Here is a 26,041-nt window from a genome sequence, read left to right on the forward strand (position 1 = left end):
GGTTAGGCAGGCTGCTCCAAGGCGTGATGGTCCTTTCTCTCCCAGATGCCAGGCAGGGGAGTCACCCCGTGGTGGAGACCCTGCGCCAGGCCCTCTCCCACCAGGAGGTCTATGGCGCCGAGAGCCTGGAGCTCCGACACATCCCTTCAGCAGAGTTCAATTGCTTTGGCTTGGTGGCTGCCCCAGCGATTGGCGTGCACCCCCTCTCCCCTCGCTTCACTCGGCTCTGCAGCATCCTCTCGCTCCCCAGCATCTCCAGGGAGTCTCTGATCAGCATCCACAGCCCCCTGGTCCTGGCCTGGCTGGAGAAGTTCCCCCTGCTGGCCAGGCACAGCGAGCTGGCCACTGCCCTGGTGGGGGCCACTGTGGACATGTACGAGGCCGTGAAGGCCAGGTTCCGCCCCTCCCCCGCCTGCTCCCCCTACCACTTCTCCTACCACCACATCGAGAAGGTTCTCAGGGGCCTCTTCCTCCTGCGGCCCTGCCCCGGGATCCACCTCACCAGCCCCTTGGAGGACCCCAGCACGCCCAAGGCTGCAAAGCGAGGCCAGCCAGGGATAAGCCTTAGCCTCACGCTGAGCACCCGGGTCATCGTCCGCCTGTGGCTGCACGAGTCGCTGCGCACCTTCTGCGACCCGCTGCTGTCGGAGAGCGAGCGGCAGGAGAGCGGGCAGCTGCTGCTGGACGTGGCTACCAGCACCTTCTGCACCAAGAGGAGCGTGCTGAGAGTGATCTCCACCAGCGACAGGGAGCCGCAGCAGCGCGAGCGAGCCAGGAGCGTCACGGAGCCTGCCAGGCAAGACGCTGCCATGGAGCTGGGAGCTGAGGGCCACGAGGAGCCTTCCTCGCAGAGCAGCAGCGACGGGGACTGCCCAGACGCCTTCGATCCCATAGACCAGGCCCCCGCCCTGGCCCTGGACCGGCCAGACGCAGCGCCCTCTGGGGACTCTGCCCTGGGCGCACTGGAGCCCGAGGGGGCAGAGGTGACTGGGATGAGGAGAATGGCTTCCATCCAGCCCTCTCCAGCCCTGCGCCCTCGCTTCCAGGAGCAGCACCTGGCCATGGGGCGCCGCACCAGCACCCGCCGAACCACCCCTCTGAAGAGCAAGCGCAGGCCCTCCACCAAGAAGGAGAACATCAAGCCCCTGCTGCCCTCCCACCTCCTGCTGCTGCCAGGGGAGGACGTGCGCAACATCCTCTTCAGCAGGGAGCTGGCGCCGGCCTCCTCCAGCCGGGAGAGCCTCTACCACGAGAGGTGCTGGGACGCCATCCAGCAGCAGCTCAGCACCTTCCTCCCCAGGGGCTTTGTGCTGTGCAGAGAAGTCACCCAGCACCTGGTGCGCCTGCTGAGGGTGCTGTGCTGCCCAGAGGGGCACGGCGCCCTCCTCTCCCTGCACCTCTCCACCGGCAGGAGGTCCCTGGTGGCTGTGGCTGCCCATGCCACTGCCTCCCAGCTCTTTGAGCTGACGGGGCAGGCGGGGGAGTGGGAGGTGAGGGAGCTGATCAGGAAAGCCAGCTGGCAGGCTGGGATCCTGGACAAGAGAGCCGTGGTGCTGGTGCACCAGGGGGTGGGGCCGGGCACCATGCAGAAGCTGGTGGATCTGATGAGAGAGGGCACCTACCCTGGCCTGTACACCGCTGAAGACACTGCACACATCGTGAAGGAACTGCTGCAGGAGAACCAGAACATCAAAAGAACGATGAGGCCTAACATGGTCCTGCAAAGGTCAGGGAGGGAGTGACAGAGACCATGGCCAAGGGAAGCTGGGGATGCCCTGAGCCGGGCAGGTCTAACAGGAGTGACCATGGGTGGGGGGCGGGGAATGGAATCCCTGAGCTGGGCAGTCTAATGGGGGTGACCCCGGGGGGGGTGTAATATCCTGCCCCCCACCTCCGTATTGAGGGGTGCACAGAGGCTCCAGACCTCGCCTGCCCTGGAGGGGGAATCACACAGGCCCTGCCCCCACACTGGGGGCATCCTCTCTTTTGTCAGGGATATTTGGTGAGAGAAGGAAATTCCAGCTGGGCCTGCCCTGAGACCCTGCTGGGCTGGGGCTGTCCACGGGTGGCAGGGGGCACTCCCCATGCTGGGGGTGGGGGTTAGTGTCAGTCCCCCTCAAACTGGACTGAGAGGGAGAGGTTTGGTGTCACCCCATATCTTGGGGATCCCCCTCTCTTCCCTCAGACCCTTTGCCTTCTCTTTCAGGTTCTACCAGTTTGTGAGGACCAATCTGCACATGCTGCTTCTGCTGGATGGGCGCAAGGGCTGGGCACAGGGCAGGGGGCCCTTGGGTTACCCCACAGCCATGGCCACAGCCCTGCTCACCCTCCCCTGCAGCATTGACGTGTACCAGCCCTGGAGCCAGGAGTCCCTGGTGCAGGTGGCTACCCAGCACCTGGAAGATGCCCTCAGCCAACAGCCCCTGAAGAGCCCAGGTGAGGGCTCGGTCTGCCTCTGGGGTCTCAGCCTCTCCTGGATCATGGCGGCCGTGCAGCCGGCAAAGGGCCAGGCCCACCTGGGTTCGGCACAGAATACAGGCACCAAGTGCCTGGCCCTTCGTGCTGGCCAGCTCCAACCCATGGGCCCGGCTGCCTCCTCTCCACAGTCTCTCATGGTGTCCACTTGTTTGTCAGTCCCAGCATCACTGCAGGCCCTGGAGAATTCGCTTGCCAGCATTGCCTCAGCTATGGCGCTGATTCACCGCTCAGCCAGCTGCTATGCCACACACCTGGCCCCCGGCACACCCCTCGTCACCCCAAAGACCTTCCTAGATTTCCTTGACGCTTTCCTCATGCTCTCAGCACAGTTGCAGAGGCAGAGCCGGACTCAGGCTGATCGGTGAGGAATGAGGCCAAACCTGCTCCCCATCACAACCTTAACTCTGACCCCCACGGCCCCATGGTGCCCCCACATTGCTCTGCCTGCCCATGGGCAGTGCGTCATGCCCCACAGCCTGTGGGCCGGGCCATCAGCGCTAAGCAGGGTAAACTTCCCATGTCGGTAACGGCTGGACTGAGGGGTCTAGACACACAGCAAGAGGGCCTTCAAGCTGCCCCCATTCTAACAGCTGGCAGCAGTGGTCTGGGGGCCCGTGCAACCACAGCTCCAGTCTTGTGTGTGCCAGGCTGCTGTGACTAAGGAGACGTGGCTGAGGGAGAGAATGGGGATCGGGCGCCTCCTTTCCCCCCTCTGCCCCAGGAGCATGGGTGAGGAGCAGGGTCTGGCCCCCTGCCCAGGACACAAGCCGCCTCTCCCTGCCGGGGTCAGGTTATCCCAGAGCTGCCCACTAGGGGCTCCTGGCCTGGAACAGAAGGATCCGGCTGGAGGGGCCCCTGGGCTGCACCCCCAGATTGAAGTGCCCCTAGTGCCCTGGATCTGAACATGTGCAGGGGGTGGGGAAGCCTCACGCTGCTTTCCTTGGGGCAGGATGAAGCTTGCTCTGACCAAGATGCAGGCAGTGAGTGAGAAGCAGCGGGAGCACAGCCGGGACATCAAGTACCTGCAGGAGAAACTTCGCATGGCCAAGGAGGTGAGAGGGTCGCCTCCGGGAGAGCCTGGTGCTGTCACCCATCAGACCATCTCAGCCAGCGTGGTGCTGGGGGCGCTGTGCTGCAGTGGGGACTCTCCCCAAGCCCCAGCACAGCTGCAGGGAGAAGGCGGGGTGGGCTCTCCACAGACGGAGGGGGTCAAGTATTCATCCGCAGAGTAACTGCCCTGCTCGGACACTCGCAGCCTGGGGCAATGGCTCGGGTTGATGCTGGGGGACTGGGAGGGGCTGAGCTGTGTGGGCTGCTGGTGCCATGTCTGCTCCCTTCCTGCCCTCAGCAAGTGGCCAGGTGCCAGCGGCGGGCAGAGCGCGAAGAGGTGGTGCAGAAGCAGCAGGAGCAGGACTGTCAGCACCGCGAGGCACGCATCGAGATCCTTACGCAGGAGCAGCACCTCTTGGAGCAGAGCAAGGAGTCTGCCACGAGAAAGGTGTGCATGGACCTGAGCCCCTGGAACAGCAGGGACGGGCCCCCCGGCCGGCTGCCCGGCTGAGCCTGCGGAGAGGCAGGGATGGGCACCCCGGCCGGCTGCCCGGCTGAGCCTGCGGAGAGGCAGGGACGGCCCCCCGGCCGGCTGCCCGGCTGAGCCTGCGGAGAGGCAGGGACGGGCACCCCGGCCGGCTGCCCGGCTGAGCCTGCGGAGAGGCAGGGACGGGCACCCCGGCCGGCTGCCCGGCTGAGCCTGCGGAGAGGCAGGGAGGGCCCCCCGGCCGGCTGCCCGGCTGAGCCTGCGGAGAGGCAGGGATGGGCACACCGGCCGGCTGCCCGGCTGAGCCTGTGGAGAGGCAGGGACGGCCCCCCCGGCCGGCTGCCTGGCTGAGCCTGCGGAGAGGCAGGGACGGCCCCCCCGGCCGGCTGCCCGGCTGAGCCTGCGGAGAGGCAGGGACGGGCACCCCGGCCGGCTGCCCGGCTGAGCCTGCGGAGAGGCAGGGATGGGCACCCCGGCCGGCTGCCCGGCTGAGCCTGCGGAGAGGCAGGGACAGGCACCCCTGCCTGGCTGAGCCTGCGGAGAGGCAGGGACGGGCACCCCGGCCGGCTGCCCGGCTGAGCCTGCGGAGAGGCAGGGACGGGCACCCCGGCCGGCTGCCCGGCTGAGCCTGCGGAGAGGCAGGGACGGGCACCCCGGCCGGCTGCCCGGCTGAGCCTGCGGAGAGGCAGGGACGGGCACCCCGGCCGGCTGCCCGGCTGAGCCTGCGGAGAGGCAGGGACGGGCACCCCGGCCGGCTGCCCGGCTGAGCCTGCGGAGAGGCAGGGACGGGCACCCCGGCCGGCTGCCCGGCTGAGCCTGCGGAGAGGCAGGGACGGGCACCCCAGCCCGGCTGCCTGGCTGAGCCTGTGGAGAGTCAGGGACGGGCACCCCAGCCCGGCTGCCTGGCTGAGCCTGCGGAGAGTCAGGGACGGGCACCCCAGCCCGGCTGCCTGGCTGAGCCTGTGGAGAGTCAGGGACGGGCACCCCAGCCCGGCTGCCTGGCTGAGCCTGCGGAGAGGCAGGGACGGCCCCCCCCGGCCGGCTGCCCGGCTGAGCCTGCGGAGAGGCAGGGACTTGGGGGCAAGGCCCATCAGTAGGGGTGAGCCTCACCTGGGAGGGAGCTGGTGTGGGTCAGGGTACGTTATTGCTGCCCAGCTGGTTGGCCATCAGGGACAACGTGTGGGAGATGGGTGGGAACAGGCCCTGTGCGTAGTGGTCAGGGGGATACATGGGATTCCCTAGTGATACCTGTCCATCAGGGGCAGTGAAGTCACTGATCCGCAGGATCTGTGCCACCCCCCCGCTTTTAAACAGTCCCTTGGGGGAACCCCTTCAGTGGGCCAGACCCCAAAGGGTCCTGCTCTCCCTTAAGGTCAGGCCATGCGACCTCAACACCTACGAGACAGAGCCACTGGGTTCCCAGCCTCCTGGGTCCCGCCCTGAGCTCTGCCCAGTGAGTGCAGCTGCCAGACACTCCTGGTCAGAGACTTCTACAATCTTCAGGAATCCAGGCACCTCAGACAGGGTCTGCAGCGACACCAGCCGCCTGTGCAAAGCAGTCGGGTTTATTAGTCACCCGGAGCAGGGTCTGCAGCGACACCAGCCGCCTGTGCAAAGCAGTCGGGTTTATTAGTCACCCTGAGCAGGGTCTGCAGGGACACCAGCTGCCTGTGCAAAGCAGGCACCTGGAACACAGCCCGGGGAAGCCCTAGGTCAGCCCCAGGAAGCAGCGGTTTGGACGTTGTCCGTGCTGGCCAAGCCATTTCTGTCCCTTTGTCTCCCAGGCCCAAGTGAGCTCCCAGGCCTCTGCAAAGGCTGCTTTTATCCCAGCCTCCTGTCACCTCTCGCGCCATTGTCCTGGAGTTCAGTCCCCTGCCTGAGTTCGTCCTGGCCGCTTCCCCTGTCTGAGCATCCTCCCTTGAGCTGGGTCAGATTCAGCCAGGCTTAACACCCATCATCCCGCCCCAGAGCGTTCCTGACACACGCTCCAGGACCTGCCTTGCCCTGAGAGCAGCGGGTGACCCTTTGGCTCCCACTGGGTAGCAACACCTAGTCCAGTCACTGCCATGCCTGTCATTCATAAACCTGTTAGAGAATTTCCGCGGCGTCACAGGGGGTGCCCCAGTGAGGCCTGGCCTGCCCCGGTCCCTGCATGTTGGGGGAGGGGGCACGTGGGGTGCCCCAGTGAGGCCTGCCTCAGTCCCTGCATGTTGGGGGAGGGGGCACGTGGGGTGCCCCAGTGAGGCCTGGCCTGCCTCGGTCCCCATCCATCGGGGGAGAGGAGTATGTGGGGTGCCCCTGTGAGGCCCGGCCTGCCCCCATCCCCACCCGTTGGGGGAGGGGAGTACATGGGATGCCCCAGTGAGGCCCGGCCTGCCACGGTCCCTGCATGTTGGGGGAGGGGGCACGTGGGGTGCCCCAGTGAGGCCCGGCTGCCCTGGTCCCCATCCATCACGGGAGGGAAATACGCGGGGTGCCCCAGTAGGCCCGGTTTGGGCCTGATTAAACTAAATCCCTGCCTGATTTAGTTGGGGTTGGTCCTGCTTTGAGCAGGGGGTGGGACTAGATACCTCCTGGGGTCCCTTCCCACCCTGATATTCTATGATTCTATGGTCCCCGCCCAGCAGGCAGTATGCGGGGTGTCCCAGTCCAGCTTGTCTGTCCCTTCCCTCAGATGAACACGGAGTACAAGGCGGCACTGGCTGGACTGCAGGTGCAGGACATTGAGGAGTTGCGGAGCTACCGTTTACCACCAGCATCCATCCTCAGGGTGACGGATACCCTGTGCATGATGTTCAGCAAGGAGCCTGGCTGGGAGAGTGCCAAGCAGCTGCTGGGCCAAGAGGACTTCTACCAGGTGCCGGGAGGGGCTGTTGTATTGATTTAGATGGAGTCAGTGGGCCCAGTTGCTGTCCAGCATTGAGCAGCGTTAAACAAGGTGTGAGGGCTGGCGGGTGGAGCCCTCTCCCTGCCTGGCACCACAGGCAGCACACCAGCAAACATCCCTGTAGCCCGTTAGTAGCGATACGGACGAGAGGGGCGGGAGCTGACCCTTGCCTGTAGAGCAGTGAATGAGGCTTTTGTTTGAATGGCTTCCCTTCCCCTTTGCCTGTAGCTGAGCAAGTTTCAGCAGGAACCCCCTGGGTTCAGCAGGCCCTCAGACGTATCAGAGATGCTGATAACGCTGCTTTTGGGGGTGTAACGATGCGGTTCTGGCGGGACCCAACTGAGAGTGCCAATTCAGGACAAATCGCTTAAAACAGGCACTTACAGCCCACGGCTGGGGTTTTTCCACCTCTAAGGCACCAAACCAGCCAGACTAAGAGGACTTTGGTCTCACCCCACTGGCTAACCGCAAGTCTCACAAGCAATTCCCTTAGACACTCCAGTTTCCCAGTATCACCACCAGTGCCACTCGTTATGGGGACAAATGGTTATAAAAACCAATACCCCAGTAAAAGAAAAAAGGTTCTCCTGATCCCAAAGGACCAAGCCCCAGACCCAGGTCAATATACAAATCAGATCTTACCCACAAATCACGCTGTTGCCAATCCTTTAGAATCTAAAATCTAAAGGTTTATTCATAAAAGGAAAAAGATCTAGATGAGAGCTAGAATTGGTTAAATGGAATCAATTACATACAGTAATGGCAAAGTTCTTGGTTCAGGCTTTCAGCAGTGATGGAATAAACTGCAGGTTTAAATCAAGTCTCTGGAACATCCCCAGCTGGGATGGGTCATCAGTCCTTTGTGTAGAGCTTCAGTTTGTAGCAAAGTCCCTCCAGAGGTAAGAAGCAGGACTGAAGACAAGATGGAGATGAGGCATCAGCCTTTTATAGTCTTTTCCAGGTGTAAGAACACCTCTTTGTCCTTACTTTAATTTATTTATTTATTTATTTATTTTTTACTGTGGAAAATTACAGCAAAATGGAGTCTGGAGTCACATGGGCCAGTCCCTGCATACTTTGCTGAGTTACAAGGCGTATCTGCCTTCTCTCAATGGGTCAGTTGTATAGCTGATGGTCCTTAATGGGCCATCAAACAGGCTAGGCAGAGCTGACACCAACTTGTCTGGAGTGTCACCCAGAAGCACAGCATAATTTTGAAATACAGACAGTATAGAGTCAATACTTATAACTTTAAATACAAAAATGATATATGCATACAGATAGCATAATCATAACCACCAAGCCATAACCTTGTCTTAGACACCTTATTTGACCCCCTTTATACCAGATTTGGTGCCACTACCTTGGTTGCAACAATGATCTATATGGTCCCAGAATATATCAATAACGTCACAGGGGAAAAGCAAGGATGTGAGCTGAGAGGGGCTGGAGCTGCTGCTGCTGTACAGTCCCCGCCCATTTCAGCTCAGGTGGTGGCCGGGATCCAGCTGGAGCCAGGTTGGTGTGGGGGAGAGGATGTATCTGGGTCCTTTTTGTCCCAGGTTGGTCAGGACGTCCCTCAGGCATAGTAGAGAAGGCCCCGGGTCCCAGGAGATGGTGGGCGCGGCAGATGCTGGTGACGTTTGCTCGAGTAGCCTCCATCTGTTCTCCTCCACCAAAGTCTCTTTCTCTAAGGACCCCAAAAAGCAGTGATGGCAGAATAGCCCTCCCCCTCATTATTTTGTCCACCAGTCAGGCCTAATATCCAGCACACCAATTTTAATTGATTAATTTCCAGTTCCACGTCATCTGATTTTTACCAAGCATGATTTTAACCCAGTCCTGGAGTTATATTCCCATGCCTTCTGCACCCCGGCAACGGGGTGACAGTACACCCCAGCTCCCTGGTTCCACCTCAGTTCCCAGGCTCCTCAGCACAAGGCACTAGACAGGTTTATAGGAACACCGGACTGGAGTTTATTGAGTGAAAATGCTTCAGATAAAAGCAAGTGCAAGGGAACATGAATTTATAATTACACCTCTACCTCGATATAATGCTGTCCTCGGGAGCCAAAAAATCTTACCGCGTTATAGGTGAAACCGCGTTATATTGAACTTGCTTTGATCCACCAGAGTGTGCAGCCCCGCCCCCCCGGAGTGCTGCTTTACCGCGTTATATCCGAATTCGTGTTATATCGGGTCGCGTTATATTGGGGTAGAGGTGTAGCTTCATCCACAAAGATGACATCAGAATGCATTCAAGTTTGGACATGTGTTTCTGAATAGACTGAAGTTCAGTTCGAGCCTGTGCAGTGAGATTGAGAGATTCAAGCTCATTTAAAGCCTTTCTCACTGAATTCAAATGTTGCGCTATTGGTTGAACACCATCAATCCGTGCAGACCATCTAGTTTTGGACCTCCCATGCAGTGAAACAGGAAGATATTGCTTCAGAATTTCCCACCTTTGTGGACTGCTACTGAAGAGATTGTACATTTGCTGAACAGTTCCAAAGTAAGTAATTGCCTCCTTGCATGATTCAGCATAGTCAACACCTACAAGGTTTAGTGTGTGGTTTCCACAGCTGGAGAAAATACAGTTTGAATTATGCTCAACAGAACTGCTTGTACACCTTTGTACTTCCCAGCCATATTCGATCCATTGTCATAGGCTTGACCAATGCAGACTTGAAAATCTAACTTAAAACCTTCTAGAATTGCTAGTACTTGAGCAGCAATTTCTTTCCCAGTTTTTCTCATGAAATTATCAAACAAAATAAACCTTTCTTCAATTGAAAATTTTGAGCTGTCTACAATCTTAACATATCGAATAACCATAGTAGTCTGTTCCTTGCGAGAACAATCTGGAGTGGCATCAACAATGATTGAAAAATACTCGGCATTTCGAATCTCATCAAGAATTGTTGTTTGTACGAATGACCCACATAGCTCAAACTCGTTTCACAATCACCAATACATTGACTGGAACCAAAGAAAGCCAATCCCCAATCAGAAAGAAAAAGGATGACGTTCAGGATGCGCTCAAGACGTTTTTTCCGGTTATTAGTTTCTGTAGAGAGTTCAGTCAGGAGTAAATTCTCAACTGAACTTTCAGCCGATGCTGCCCTACTGGCTGATTTCCACCTTTGTGTGACGTTGAACTCTCATGTGATGGTATTTGCTCTTTCAACTTCCTCCAACCTCTGTTGATGCTCCATCCTGATTGATCAAAGAGAACTGATGCATTTGCAGCACTTTTGTTCAAAATGAAGCAGTGTGCACAGTACAGAGATTGTTTTTCCGTACTCCAGAATAACCAGTCTCTTGTGCAGGTCTCACCATTTGGAAGAGGTTTTTGTCAGCGGACGAGTGAGGAAAGCAGGATTATCAGCATCTCGTGGAATGTTACTTGGAATTTCAAAACAACTAATTTGAAGAAAAGATTGCATTTAGGCAGCATTGCTCTTGTTAATAATTCTAATGTCAGTCACAGTCAAACCTGTAGTACTCATGAATTGCTTGCTGCATAAGATATATACACACACACATATCTCATAGAGCTGGAAGGTCATCGAGTCCAGCCCCCTGCCTTCACTAGCAGGACCAACAACTGATTTTGCCCCAGATCCCTAAGTGGCCCCCCCAAGGATTGAACTCACAACCCTGGATTTAGCAGCTCAATGCTCAAACCACTGAGTTATCCCTGTTGCTGTTGAGTTTCTTGATTGTACACAGGATCTTCTGCTGCATCTGTTACTGTTGGCACATCTCCTTCTTGAGTACTGCCCTCATGTTCAGGTATTGGCATTGAAATATCACCTGTTGCAGTTGAGGAGTTTTCATTATCTGTTGCATTGTTTGTTGGGTAAAGCGTGTTTTCCAGTGGTTTGAGAAATGAAGTTATTGGCTTTGAGCTCTTAGCTGCTGCTTCACTCAGTTGTTTTCGCCGTCTCTTGCTTGCATCACTTTCAAATCTCCTCTTCATAGTGATCTATCTGGTCAATATGCAGCCTATCCACACTTGAAATATTCTGCTGTAAATAAGTAGCTTATCTACACTTGAAATCCTCTACTGTAAACATGTACACAAATGCTGAATGGTACACTGTCAAGGTACCCCCCCACACACTCAGAACTCTGGGGTACAGATGTGGGGACCCACATGAAAGACCCCCTAAGCTTATTTCTACCAGCTTAGGTTAAAAACTCCCCCAAGGCACAAATTCCTTTCCTTGTCCTTGGACGGTATTGCTGCCACCACCAAGTGATTTACACAAAAATTCAGGGAAGGGCCACTTGGAATCCCTATCCCCCCAAAATATCCCCCCAATTCCCTTCACCCCCTCTCCTGGGGAGGCTTCGGAATAAAATACCAACCAATTGCCTTAGCAATTTGAGTACAGACCAGACCCTTTATCTTCAGGACACTAAAATCAATCAGGTTCTTAAAAGAAGAACTTTATTATCAAGAAAAAAGTAAAAGAATCACACCTGCAAAATCAGAATGGAAGGTAACTTTACAGGGCTATAAAAAGATTTAAAACACAGAGGATTCCCCTCTGGACTCAGCTTCACAGTTACAAAAACAGGAATGAAATTACCTCTGTAGCACAGGGAAATTCACAAGCCAAAACAAGAGATAACCTAGCGCATTTCCTTGCCCTACTCACAATTTCTGTGGTTTTAGATGGATTATTTCAGGTATATGTTTCAGGAGATGTTGTACCTGCTTGGCTTCTCCCTCCATCCGTAGAGGGAACAACATACAGAACAACAAACAAATCCTGCCTCTCCCCAGATTTGAAAGTATCTTCTTTCCTCATTGGTCCTTCTGGTCAGGTGCCAACTAGGTTATTTGAACTGCTTAACCCTTTACAGGGTGTGACGATGCGGTTCTGGCGGAACCCAACTGAGAGTGCCAACTCAGGACAAATTGCTCAAACAGGGCAGTTACAGCCCAAGGCTGGGGTTTTTTCCACCTCTAAGGCAAACCAAACCAGCCAGACTAAGAGGACTTCGGTCTCACCCCACTGGCTAACCGCAAGTCTCACAAGCAATCTCCTTAGACACTCCAGTTTCCCAGTATTACCACCAGTGCCACTCGTTATGGGGACAAATGGTTGTGAAAACCAAGACCCCAGTAAAAGAAAAAGGTTCTCCTGATCCCAAAGGACCAAGCCCCAGACCCAGGTCAATATACAAATCAGATCTTACCCACAAATCACGCTGTTGCCAATCCTTTAGAATCTAAAATCTAAAGGTTTATTCATAAAAGGAAAAAGATAGAGATGAGAGTTAGAATTGGTTAAATGGAATCAATTACATACAGTAATGGCAAAGTTCTTGGTTCAGGCTTGCAGCAGCGATAGAATAAACTGCAGGTTCCAATCAAGTCTCTGGAATACATCCCCCGCTGGGATGGGTCCTCAGTCCTTTGTTCAAAGCTTCAGCTTGTAGCAAAGTTCCTCCAGAGGTGTGAAGCAGGATTGAAGACAAAATGGAGATGAAGCATCAGCCTTATATAGTCTTTTCCAGGTGTAAGAACACCCCTTTGTGTTCCTCCAGAGGTGTGAAGCAGGATTGAAGACAAAATGGAGATGAGGCATCAGCCTTATATAGTCTTTTCCAGGTGTAAGAACACCCCTTTGTTCTTACTGTGGAAAATTACAGCAAAATGGAGTCTGGAGTCACATGGGCCAGTCCCTGCATACTTTGCTGAGTCTCAAGGCATATTTGCCTTTTCTCAATGAGTCCATTGTATAGCTGATGGTCCTTAATGGGCCATCAAGCAGGCTAGGCAGAGCTAACACCAGCTTGTCTGGGATGTCACCCAGAAGCATAGCATAAGTTTGCAATACAGACAGTATAGAGCCAATATTCATAACTTCAACTATAACACTGATACACACATATAGACAGCATAATTATAAGCATTAATCCATAACCTTGTCTTAGACACCCCATTTGACCCCCTTTATACAAGATTTGGGTGCCACTACAGGACCTTGGTTGCAACAATGATCTATATGGTCCCAGATTATATCAATAACGTCACACAGGGTTAATCCAGTACAGCTGCCAAGGAGGGATTTTATGCTACCCTTCCCCCTATATTCATGACATACACAGATGCTGAAAAGACTTAAAATGAAGAAATACTAATTAAGAACATGTTGTGGAAAAATTACCACGCATTGTGTTTGGATCAGAACAGCCTGAGGCTCCTTTATTACAAGCATGCAGGGAGAGCCCACCAATCTGGCAGCTCTCTCGAACAAAGAAACCCAAAAGCTTATATAGCTTAAAACCACAATTAGTCAAACACACTTCTTCATTAGTCATTTTCCTTAACAGAAAAACAGCCCCTTATTAGGAATACAGAAGCACAAGCTTTCCTGTTGATTAACAGGTTGTTCTTTTGCGGTTAACACAGAAGCTTATAGTTCTTCTTCGAGTGCTTGCTCATATCGATTCCAATTAGGTGTGTGCGCGCCGCGTGCACGATCGTTGGAGAATTTTTACCCTAGCAACACCCGGTGGGTCGGCTGTGGAGCTCCCTGGAGTGGCGCCTTCAGGGCGCTGGATATATACCCCAGCCGACTCAGCGCCCCCTCAGTTCCTTCTTACCGCCCGTGACGGTCGTTGGAACGGTGGAGCGCAGCATAGCTGTCCTCCACTCTCCCTAGCTCTTCCTTCCCGGCTAGATATTGTTGTAGTTATTAGTTAGTTGTATAGTTATAGATTTAGTGTAGTTTAGTAATTCATAGTTCTAGAGTAGTTTATAAGTGAAGTTAGCGGGCTGAAAGGGGGTTTCTCCCCCCCTTCCCCCTGGCATGCCGCCCGGGCTCATGCCCAAGGCTCCGGGGTTTAAACCGTGCGTGACCTGCGCTAAGCCTATGCCAACGGGGGATCCCCACAACTCTTGTTTAAAGTGTCTCGGGGAGTCTCACCAGACCGATAAGTGTAAGATCTGTAAGGCTTTCCGGCCTCGAACTAAAAAGGAGCGGGACTTTAGGCTCAAACAGCTCCTCATGGAATCGGCCCTCAGCCTGGAGCCTCCTTCGTCACGCCAAGTTCCGGCACCGAGCGCCTCAGTGCGCAGTGCTCCGGCGGCGACCTCCAGTACTGCACCCCGAGGAGATGCGGATAAAGTCCCACGGCACCGACCTCCGCCGGCACCGCGTCCGCCGCAAGCTCCTCGGCGCCAGTCCCTGTCTCCGGGTCAGACAAGACCTTGTAAACCGGAGGGGACTGCCTCACAATAGCAGGCACCGGCACCCCCCTTGCCAACCTCGGATTCGCATCCGGGACCAGAGCAACTGAGGATACAGGCACCGACATCAGCACCGTTGACTCCAGCACCGGCAGAAGGGCCGTTGAGTCCGGTGCGGACTGGCTCCCCAACCCGTACCATGGTTGAGCCCTGTCTTCCATCTACGCCAGAGACGTTTGCGACGGTGAGGGACCTCATTGCCCTCACAGAACCGGCACCGTCTCAGACTGCAGCACCGCACCCTAACTGCACGGTGCAGTCTAGGGGCAAGCCAACCCTACTACGCCCTCCATCTCCGAGCGTGGACACGCAGCACTGCTACCGGTCTAGGAGCAGGTCCCGGCACTGCTCGCAGTCCCGGCGCCGTTCTCTATCACGGCACCGGTCGTACTTGCGGCCCAGATCTTCCTCCCGGTACCGTTCCACCTCTCAGCACCGCCCCGCACCTCGGTACCGTTCGGACTCCTGACGCAGATCCCGGCACCGGTCTGAGCGCCGATCCTGCTCGAGAGGCCGCTCCCGGCACCGCTCCCACAGACAGTCTTCATCGCGATCCAGGTCTGGATCTCGGTACCGGCATGACCACCGGCATCGTTCTCGATCCTGGTACCGCTCCCTGGCACCGCGCAGAGACCGCTCTCCTGTGGGCCGGCACCGCTCGGCACCGTTCCCAGCGGAGTCAATGCACGCACGCTCCACACTGCCCTGGCCCTCACGATCCGCCTCACACTCTTCACAGTCTGACGGCACCTCCCGCTCAGCCTATCCCGCTCCGGGTCAGGCAGCAGACGACCTGGGCCAGTGGCAGGATGGGGCCAAAGACCCTAGACAGGATCCTGCACACTGGTCTTTCTGGACCCCGTGGGCATATCACCAAGCCCAATAGGCTCCACTGGTGGCCTGCCGCTCAGCACGTTCAGAGCCCCGAGTACCAGAGGCCACCATCAGTCGTCTTCCCTCCCCCCCCCCCGGGGGGTATGGAGGCACCTGCGCCGACTCCTACGCTGGCCCCAGACCCCGATACAATGGATCCTGGACATCAGGACCCCTCGCAACTGGAACCGCCACAGGATCCATTACCCCCTGAAGCATCCTCCTCATCTTCCCCAGATGAGGCAGTGGCGGGGACAACGGCCTCGGGTCCCTCCCCAGTAGACCTACGTGCTCACCAAGACCTTTTACATAGGGTGGCATGTAACATGGATCTCCAAGCAGAGGAGATAGTGGAGTTGGAGGACCCGGTGGTGAGCATCCTTTCAGCTGATGCCCCATCCCGGGTAGCGTTACCCATCATCCGCACCATTCAGGCTAACACCAAGACAATATGGCAGACCCCTGCCTCTATCCCACCTACTGCCAGAGGGGTGGAGAGGAAATACTTTGTTCCCTCTAAGGAGTATGAATACCTGTATACTCACCCTCAGCCGTGTTCACTGGTGCTGTCCTCAGTGAACGCAAGGGAACGCCATGGTCAACAGGCTGCAGCGCCCAAATCAAAGGACGCCAAGCGCTTCGATTTGTTTGGATGCAAAATTTACTCAGCGGGGGGGTCTGCAGCTCAGAGCCGCAAACCAACAGGCGCTCTTGAGCCGCTATGATTATAACTCGTGGAACTCCATGGGTAAATTTAAGGAGTTGATCCCCCAAGACTCGAGGGATGAGTTTGGGGCCTTGGTGGAAGAGGGTAAAAAGGTGGCTAGGACCTCCTTACAGGCCTCTTTGGACGTAGTGGACTCTGCTGCTAGGACACTAGCGTCGGGCATAGCTATGCGACGCATCTCCTGGCTACAAGTGTCTGGCTTACCGCCAGAACTGCAACAGACCCTTCAAGGTCTGCCATTTGATGGGCAGGGCCTGTTCTCAGACAAAACGGACTCTCGGTTACAGAGCCTTAAAGATTCCAGAACCATCATACGCTCCCTGGGGATGCATGTCCCAGGACCCCAGCGCAGGCCCTTTAGACCACAGCCTCAGAGGTTCTACCTTCCTCCCCCTCGTCCAAGACAAAACTTTTCCAGAAGACGTGGACGAGGTGGTAGAAGGAGATCCACCGGCCACCAACCCGGTCAGAACCAAGGCCCTCCTAGACCATCTTCAGGGCCCAGGCAAAATTTTTGAAGGTGCGCCCGAGGACGGCGTACTAGTCACCATCCAGGATCCATTCCCTTTATTTCGGGATCGCCTCTCCCATTTCCACCGTGCGTGGTCCCTTATAACTTCGGACCAATGGGTTCTTCGCACGGTGGAAAGGGACAAAAGGGGGACTTCAACCCATTTTAGATCTGCACGGACTCAACAAATTCATGGTAAAGTTGAAGTTCTACATGGTCTCATTGGGAACCATTATCCCTTCCCTGGATCCTGGAGACTGGTACGCCGCCCTCGACATGAAGGACGTGTATTTTCATATAGCAATCTACCCTCCGCACAGGCGCTTCCTTCGCTTTGTAGTAAACCACGTACACTACCAATTTGCCATCCTTCCCTTTGGGCTGTCCACGGCTCCGAGAGTGTTTACCAAATGTATGGCCGTTGTGGCAGCCTACCTTCGTCGACAAAGGATACAGGTGTTAATAATAAATTAATGGAGATATCCCATCTCCTAGAACTGGAAGGGACCTTGAAAGGTCATCGAGTCCAGCCCCCTGCCTTCACTAGCAGGACCAAGTACTGATTTTGCCCCAGATCCCCAAGTGGCCCCCTCAAGGATTGAACTCACAACCCTAGGTTTAGCAGGCCAATGCTCAAACCACTGAGCTATCCCTCCCCCCCCATATCTGGACGACTGGCTAGTTCGTGGCCGCACCAGGGAAGAAGTTCAATCCCACGTCCAATTCACCCTGTGCACATTCCACAAGCTGGGCATCTTACTCAACAGAGAAGTATACTCTGGAGCCTACCCAGATAATAGAGTTTATCAGGGCAGTCTTAGACTCCAGACTCGCCCGCGCTCTATTGCCGGACACTCGTTTTCAGGCTATCGCAAACATCATCTGCAGCCTCCGAGGCTTCCTGACTTCCACGATAAGGACGTGCCTCGGCGTCGTGCACTTACGTAACCAGGCATGCCAGACTTCGGCTCCGCCCGCTTCAGGCCTGGGTATCATCAGTGTACCGTCCAGGCTGGGACAGCCTGAACATGGTGGTCACGGTTCCGAATTCAGTCTTGACCTCCCTCAATGGGTGGCTGAACCACACGTCGGTGTGCGAAGGGGTCCCATTTCACACCCCACAACCTTCCCTATACCTGGTCACAGACGCATCATCTCTGGGCTGGGGCGCTCACCTCGGGGAGCACCAGATGCAGGGCCTTTGGACCGCATCCGAACTAGCCCTGCACATCAATGTTCGAGAACTGATGGCAGTACGCCTAGCGTGTCAGGTGTTTTGCGATCTCCTACATGGCCGTTGTGTGGCAGTCCTCACAGACAACACCTCGGCCATGTTCTACATCAGCAAGCAAGGGGGAGCTCGATCGTCCCCCCTATGCCAGGAGGCTATTCGCCTGTGGGAGTTTTGCATAGCCTACTCGATACATCTCATAGCGTCGTTTCTCACAGGAGTCCAGAACACGCTGGCGGACCGCCTCAGCAGGTCATTCCAATCTCACGAGTGGTCGATTCGCCCAGATATCATCCACGCCATCTTCCGGAGGTGGGGGTTTCCCCACATCGACCTATTCGCCTCACGCGTCAACCGAAAATGCCAAGTGTTCTGTTCTCTCAGGGCTCCCTGTCAAACGCTTTCCTACTGCCGTGGAGAGACCAGCTGTTTTACGCCTTCCCTCCATTCCCGCTGGTCCACAGGTCCTGCTCAAGCTGCGCAGGGACAAGGCACGCATGATTCTGGTCGCTCCAGCATGGCCAAGGCACTGGTACACCACACTCCTGGAGTTGTTGGTAGAGCCTCCGATCACGCTCCCACGGTGGCCGGACTTAATCTCCCAGGACCACGGATGACTCTGTCACCCCGACATGCAATCACTCCACCTTACAGCGTGGATGCTGCATGGCTAACTCGGGCAGAGTTGCTCTGCTCACATTCCGTGCAGCAGGTTCTGTTGGGCAGCAGGAAACCCTCCACTCGGGCCACCTACTTAGCCAAATGGAAGCGCTTCTCCTGTTGGTGCGAGCAGCGCGCCACGCCCCCCTTGCAGGTGTCGATACCACTTATACTGGACTATCTCCTATCCCTAAAGCAGCAGAGCCTGGCGATATCATCTGTCAGGGTGCACCTGGCAGCTATCTCGGCATTCCATCCAGGAGAACATGCTTCCTCGGTCTTCTCTAACTCGATGGTCGTCAGATTCCTAAAGGGCTTAGATCGCCTATACCCACAACTGCGTCAACCGGTTCTGGCGTGGGACCTTAACCTGGTTCTCTCCAGGCTCACGGGGCCCCCGTTCGAGCCAATGGCTACCTGCTCGCTCCTTTACCTATCTTGGAAGACAGCCTTCCTTGTAGCCATCACTTCAGCAAGGCGTGTTTCTGAACTCAGAGCCCTCACGTCGGAACCTCCATATACAGTCTTCCATAAAGACAAGGTGCAGCTTCGCCCCCACCCTGCCTTTCTCCCCAAAGTGGTATCAACTTTTCATGTGAACCAGGATATATTTCTCCCGGTCTTCCACCCTAAGCCGCACGCTACGCGACAAGATCAGCGTATGCACTCTTTGAACGTACGCAGGGCCCTCACGTTCTATATCGAGCGTACAAAGCCGTTTAGGAAGACGACTCAACTCTTCGTTGCAGTGGTTGACCGGATGAAAGGCCTACCGGTCTCCTCGCAATGTATCTCCTCTTGGATCACGTCCTGTATTCGTGCTTGCTTCAACTTGGCCGGTGTTCCGACACCACGCCTCACCGCCCACTCCACAAGGGCTCAAGCCTCCTCGACCGCCTTCCTGGCTCAGGTTCCGATCCATGAGATCTGTAGAGCGGCAGTTTGGTCATCCATTAATACCTTTGCCGCTCACTACGCATTAGTACAGCAATCTAGAGACGATGCTGCATTTGGATCAGCGGTTCTGCACTCAGCGATGTCTCACTCCGACCCCACCGCCTAGGTAAGGCTTGGTAGTCACCTAATTGGCATCGATATGAGCAAGCACTCGAAGAAGAAAAAACGGTTACTCACCTTTGTAACTGTTGTTCTTCGAGATGTGTTGCTCATATCCATTCCAAAGCCACCCTCCTTCCCCACTGTCGGAGTAGCCGGCAAGAAGGAACTGAGGGGGCGCTGGATCAGCTGGGATATATATCCAGTGCCATGAAGGCGCCACTCCAGGGGGCTCCACAGCCGACTCACCGGGTGTTGCTAGGGTAAAAATTCTCCGACGATCGTGCACGCGGCACGCACACACCTAATTGGAATGGATATGAGCAACACATCTCGAAGAACAACAGTTACAAAGGTGAGTAACCGTTTTTTCTCAAGATTTGCTGTTGCAATTGTGTCTTGTTAGTAATTTTCCTTACCCCCTCCTTCTGCCCTTTGACCACGTACACACAGCCTGACCAGACTTTAGCATGTACACAGTTTTCTTGATCAAAGTTTTAGGCCTACTCAATTTTCCTCTACAAACACAAAATGAAACAGTTAGAAAGGTTATTATCCTTATCACTGAATCAAAACTCAAGCATGCAAGGTATAATATAACAGGCTGAGCTGAAGACAAAGGGATGACATATATATAGTAAACACAGACACGAATACAGACAGAGGGATAATGTCCAAAAATTTCAAACGTGTCCCCTCACGAAACTCACTGTACAAGATCGTCCTCACAAATTTTCACCTTGAATCTGGGCCTAGAGACTACGAAAGCCTATGATGATGGCCAAGCTACCAAGCTAGGGCTCAACCAGCCAACCAGTCACCTCTTTTAGCTTCCATATGAAGATAATAATGAGGAATTCTCACACATAAATAATTCCTTAGTCAACTAGACATAAAACTATAAAGTCACTAAAATGTAACAATTCTCTACCTTTCAACACGCACTTGATCCAGCACCTGCCACTAGTGGTGGTTTGTTTATATAATCAGCTGATATGAGAGGACACGTTCATCAAGGTCTAATCTTGTGCCATCAGAACCGATATATTTTTATTAATATTTATGAATATTTTTAACTCTTTAATATGACAAAATCTATATTAGTTAACAAAAAAATTATGTCTTTTACCAAATCACATCTCTTATTTGCTTAAATTTGCAGCTCTAAGCTGAGAGAGTGTGTCACATTTTGGTCCGATAGGGCCAGGAACAAGTGTGCGAACTCCTGCTGTATTGTGAAGTTGTCAAGATGGGCTCCCCAACCCAGCAATGAAGCATTGGTCACTACCGATTTGGTGGGAAGTTCTGGGGAGAACAAAACTTTCCAAATCCTTTTACTTGCTTTTATCTGAATCTTTAACTCCAGCTCTGGTAATAAGCTTCAGTTTGGGTTCACTCTAGACATGATAAGTTTCACAACCATGTTAATGAATTATTTCCTCCCGGAACCCCAGACAGCATGGAAGTTACCATTTTGAAGAGCAAAATGGCATCCTCCATGCATTGTAACCTCACGCACACCGTACATGCAAGGTCACGCTGTGTGGAGCAAAATGGTGCCCTCCATACACTAGTGATCACTGTGACCCCATCTGCTGAGGATGCAACCCTATGGGGTCACAACCCACAGTTTGGGAACCACTGCAGTACAGTGTCAGTGGGTTCGAAGAGAGGCTTGGCTTCATAGCAACGTCCTGAAATTCAAAATGATACAACTTACCTGCGTGGCATTTTACTCCTGGGGCAATTCTGCTCCACCAAATAAAAAATTCTGCACACAATATTTTTAAATTCTGCAAAATTCGATATATTTTATTTGGTTAAAATAACACCATATCATCGCGTCAGTTTCAATTATTTGGGTAATTTATTTCAAAATACCTGTCAGCAAGTTTGTAACAAAACAGACAACAAAAAATAAATGTTTTTGAGAAATAGATTCCTTACTAGGCATATTAATACAGAACTGGATTTCCCGCCCCCCTCAGAAGCAGTGCAAAGGCTTGGGGGAGTCGGAGTAACTGAGGAGCTGAAGGGGAGGGAAGTAAATTGCTGGGAAGGAGCCTGAGTGTGAACCTGGAGGGTTGTTGGGTGTGGGTGGGAGAAGTATGGAAGACCCTGGCTGACCCCTAGCCTCTCCCAATCAGTGAGACATATCTGCCCCCATCCCCATGTGGACCTGTATCCCTCGACCCCCGAGTCCCATGTGTCTCTGTACCCCACTCAGCCACCCCCATGCACCCCCTGCTGCCCCTTGTTCCCATGTGGCCCTGTACCCCCTCAGTTAGCCAGCCCATCCCCATGTGACCATGCATGTGCCTGCCCCATGTGGCACTTCACTCCCATTCAGCTCCCTCCCCAGTCTGTCCCCTCCACTAGCCCTTCTGAAACTCAGTCTGTGACAGCCCCCCCCCAGCAGCCCCATGTGCCCTGCTCTGTCGGCCCCCCCCATATCCAGTGTCTCCTCCCCTGGCCCCGCAGGCAGGGTGCTGTAAGGAACGCAGCCTCTCCTCTTCCTTCTCTGCAGCTGGCTGCTACGGCTGGTGATCCGGCTGCCCTCTGTTCTGGTGCCACAGTAGCCCCTGGTGGGCGAAAGGCGAAACTGCAGTGCCTCTCTGGCAGAGTGTATTTTCTGCAGAGAAGAAAAATCTGCGGGCGACATGAATTCTGCACATGCTCAGTGGTACAGAATCCCCCCAGGAGTAACCTTTCTACCTCATATCAAAGATCTGAGTGTGCACGTAAGAACCAACAATACCACTGCTATGTTTTATGTAAACAGGGAGGAACCAGATCAATGCTCTGGTGCAGGAAAGCAATGCACAATGTAACACTAATGGCAGTTCATTTTCCAGGCCTACACAACATGTTCGCAGACCATCTAAGCAGCATTTTCAGAATCACAAATGGTTCACAAAGGATTCAGGTGTCAAGTCCACTGTCAATCAGAGTGTGCGCCCCACATAGATCTTTTTATAGCTGAACAGAACAGGAAAGCCAAGTATTTTGTTCCAAGAGAGGACAGAGTCCAAGTTCTCAAAGAGATGCCTTCTTAATCTCTTGGGCTCAGGGCCTGTTGTATGCTTATCCCCCAATTCCATGTGTGAAGGAAGGTCAAACAGTACAGGGCCTCAGCACTGGTTCATGGAAATCAGAAATCTCTGAGTGACACCTCCAGTGTTGACACGTTTCTGTCAGACTTGATTACTCAGAACAATGGGAACATTTCATCCAGATGTCTTGTCACGGCGTGGAGAAGAATTGTTCTGTTGATGTACAGAGCCTATGGATTCAGCACAGAAAGCAGTCCGCAAGGACAATTTGTACTGCAGAGCAAAAGCGTTTTTCATCCAGGGCTTCCCAACATGATCGTTCCCCAAGAGAGACACCAGTCCCTTATATCCTTGAGTGTCTATTACCTTTAAAAAACCTCCTCTTTGTCACAAAGCACATTGTGTGTTCATTTGGCTGCTCTCTCTTGCTGTCAGTCACCAATTCAGGATCATGCTGTTGTTTCTCATCCTTCAGTCAAAGAGTTTGTGAAAGGTCTTGTGAGAGTTTCCCCTCTGATAAGCGAACACCCTCCCTCGTGGAATCTGAATGTGGTACGTACAGGTCTGATGGGACCCCCATTCGTGACATTGGCCTTTTTCTGTGAAGATGGCATTGCTCATTGCCAAGACATCAGCATGTAGGGTCTGTGGACTGGAAGCTGTCCATGGGGGAACCTCATGTCTGACTTTTCCAAGCATAAAGTTACACTCTGGCCACACCCTAAATTTCTCCCCAAGTAATCGCTGCTCTTCACGTCAGTCAGACCATTCACTTATCTCCTTTTTCCTGAAGCCTCGTTTAATCCACGGAGGTGCTGCCTTACCTACTGTCGTTGCTTTCTGAGCTCTGTCATGTTATTTGCCTGGAATAAAACGAGTCAGGCAGAGTCCCCTAGGCTATTCATATTGCCGAGAGAGCCAAGGGTCAGGCAGTCTGACTCAGAGACTCTTTATGTGATGTGGCCAATTTAGAACTCCCAGGTCATGTTAGGTCACATTCTCCCAGAGCCAGGCCACTTCTGCAGCCTCTCTTAGGGGAATGCCCATCACTGATCTATGGAGGGCTGCTATTTGAGTAGTACACATACTTTCACTGTTGCTCTTTGGGTCATGCATCTTGTTCCTATGCCCAATTTGGGAGGGCTGTGTTTGCAGTCTTTGTCTAATTAGACTTGGAGTATCCTCCTCCATCTACTATATCCTGCTTGGGAGCCACCAGAAGAGAACACATGTAAAGAAGCACTCAGAGAAAAGGAAAGTTACTGTTAGTAACTGGAGTTCTCTGAGGTGTGGTGTCTACATGTTTTTCCACAAGCCATTCTCCTTTCCCTGCTACTGCCAAGGCTTATCGCCTGGACTTGATAGTGGAGCAGGCGCTGAGGGTTGATTGGTAACTCAGCCCCCTTCATACACTCGAGGAAGTAGAGGCTTGAGGTCATCAGGGGAGCAGGTGTGACCAGCGGACACTGCTCGCTGATCTCCGGTGCCAATGATGCATGCACCACTGTAGTGCTGCACACATACACAATGGGAAATGACTGCCTAGGAAGGAGTACTGCGGAAACAGATCTGGGGGTCAGAGTGGATCACAAGCTAAATATGAGTCAACAGTGTAACACTGCTGCAAAAAAAGCAAACAACATTCTGGGATGTATTAGCAGGAGTATTGTAAGCAAGACACAAGAAGTAATTCTTCTGCCTCTGACTAGAAAAAATGAAAATAGAAAATTAATGGAGATATCCTATCTCCTAGAACTGGAAGGGACCTTGAAAGGTCATATGAGTCCAGCCCCCTGCCTTCATTAGCAGGACCAAATACTGATTTTGCCCCACATCCCTCAACTGGAGTATTGTGTCCAGTTCTGGGTGACACATTTCAGGAAGGATGTGGACAAATTGGAGAGAGTCCAGAGAAGAGCAACAAAAATGATTAAAGGTCTAGAAATCATGACCTATGAGGGAAGATTGAAAAAATTTGGTTTGTTTAGTCTGGAGAAGAGAAGACTGAGAGGGGACATGATAACAGTTTTCAAGTACGTAAAAGGTTGTTGCAAGGAGGAGGGAGAAAAATTGTTTTTCTTAACCTCTGAGGCTAGGACAAGAAGCAATGGGCTTAAATTGCAGCAAGGGAGGTTTAGGTTGGACATTAGGAAAAACTTCCTGACTGTCAGGGTGATTAAGCACTGGAATAAATTGCCCAGGGAGGTTGTGGAATCTCCGTCATTGGGGATTTTTAAGAGCAGGCTGGACAAACACCTGTCAGGGATGGTCTAGATAATACTGAGTCCTGCCATGGGTGCCGGGGACTGGACTAGCCGACCTCTCGAGGTCCCTTCCAGTCCTACGATTCGATGGTTCTGTGAAGACAAGCCCGGCATGGAACCGGCAGGAATGAGGTGGTTTGACTCAAGCAGCAGCCTGGTTGGAAACCCAAGTCAATAACAAATTGAATAAAGTCTACACACGTGAATGGAGGATCTGAAGAGACAATAGAAACCCCAATAGCTGGGACAGTCACACCTAGCAACCAACAGCCAAGAGGACAACCATTTCCCCCACCTCTCGGCAGGAAAGCAGGGCAAAGGCCCCAAGGTGGAGAAACAAGGCAAGGGGTCAGGGCCAGCTCTCAGAGACACGGTGGGCTGGCTACAGACAGAGAAAGGGACCAAGACAGAGGAAGGGAAGACGGTACCTACAGGAGCCTGGCTCCAGGGAGCCCTGGCGTGGGCCAGTCTGAACTCTCAGCCTTTGCCTCTCTGTGATGGCCTAAGGACTTTCAGGTGACTGATAAATTGTTACCTTGTTTGGGAAGGCTGCCTGGTGGTGCTGCACAGACTCATTAAGAGTGTAATCAGGGGAATGGTCCTGCTATTGTGGGGAGCTTTCCTGGCTTATACACCACCTCAGTGAAATGGGCTAGTGAAAGGAGCCGAGTCCGCGCTCCCGCTCCCTTACCCAGCGGCCTGCCTGACTCGGACCCCCGACCAGGCTGGGCCCAGGATTCCTGGGGCTCGACCCCCAATCTGGCTGTCGTACTTAGGACAGGGCTTGGGTGTCCCCACTCCGGGGGGCTCTGTCCTGACCCACTGATCATTGCATACAGTTCAAAGCAAACACGATTTATTACACAGCAAGTCCTTAAAAATAAGTAGAAACTGGGAAAGGTGGAGGGAAAAGCCGTCACCCCGCTCTGTGGCAGGGAATGCCAGGGCAGTGCACAGTCTGTTCCTCACCCGGCCCAGGCCCTGCCCAGGCTCTGGCTGTGCCGCAGGTCGGACACTCTCTCTGGCGGTGGCCACACGCCCTCAGGCTCTAGGGGGCAGCCCCCCCCCCCCGTGGGGGTTACAAGCCCCCTCCCAGTCTGGGCTGCAAGGCCTCTTGGCCTGGGGACATCTCCCTGCGCTGGGCCCTCTGCCCAGGGTCTCTCTCAGTCTGCCCAGCCGGCGGCTCAGGCACTCAGCTCCGGACGGCTGCAGCCCCAGCCCCACCCCCAGCTCCCACTCCCAGCCCCCAGCTCCCGCTCCCAGCCCCCGCCCCCAGATCCAGCTCCCAGCCCCACTGCTGCTCTGCCTCCAGCGCCCTGGGCTGCCCCTCTGGCTCTGGCCCCCCTGGCTCTGGCTGCGGCTCTGCTCCCAGCTCAGCCCGGGCCCCTGCTCCCCCCTTAGCTCGGCCCCTCTGGCTCAGGCCCCCCCTTGGCCTGCCCGCCCTGTCAATCAGGCTGACTGGAAGTGTTGGCCTCTCCCCATTGCCCGTGGGGC

At 54.1% G+C, this 26,041-nt stretch overlaps 1 protein-coding gene across 1 annotated transcript in view; it reads left to right on the top strand.

The window, feature by feature from the left end:
- Positions 1-26,041, top strand: part of DNHD1 (dynein heavy chain domain 1) — a 112,182-nt gene that overhangs the window by 66,458 nt on the left and 19,683 nt on the right. The window contains exons 25-29 of the mRNA XM_065398806.1: positions 46-1,726; positions 2,207-2,839; positions 3,428-3,530; positions 3,827-3,976; positions 6,690-6,872. Coding sequence (XP_065254878.1) covers positions 46-1,726; positions 2,207-2,839; positions 3,428-3,530; positions 3,827-3,976; positions 6,690-6,872 — 2,750 coding nt within the window. The remainder of the gene's footprint in view (positions 1-45; positions 1,727-2,206; positions 2,840-3,427; positions 3,531-3,826; positions 3,977-6,689; positions 6,873-26,041) is intronic.

Source organism: Emys orbicularis, chromosome 1 (genome assembly GCF_028017835.1).
Source record: "Emys orbicularis isolate rEmyOrb1 chromosome 1, rEmyOrb1.hap1, whole genome shotgun sequence".
NCBI lineage: Eukaryota > Metazoa > Chordata > Testudines > Emydidae > Emys > Emys orbicularis.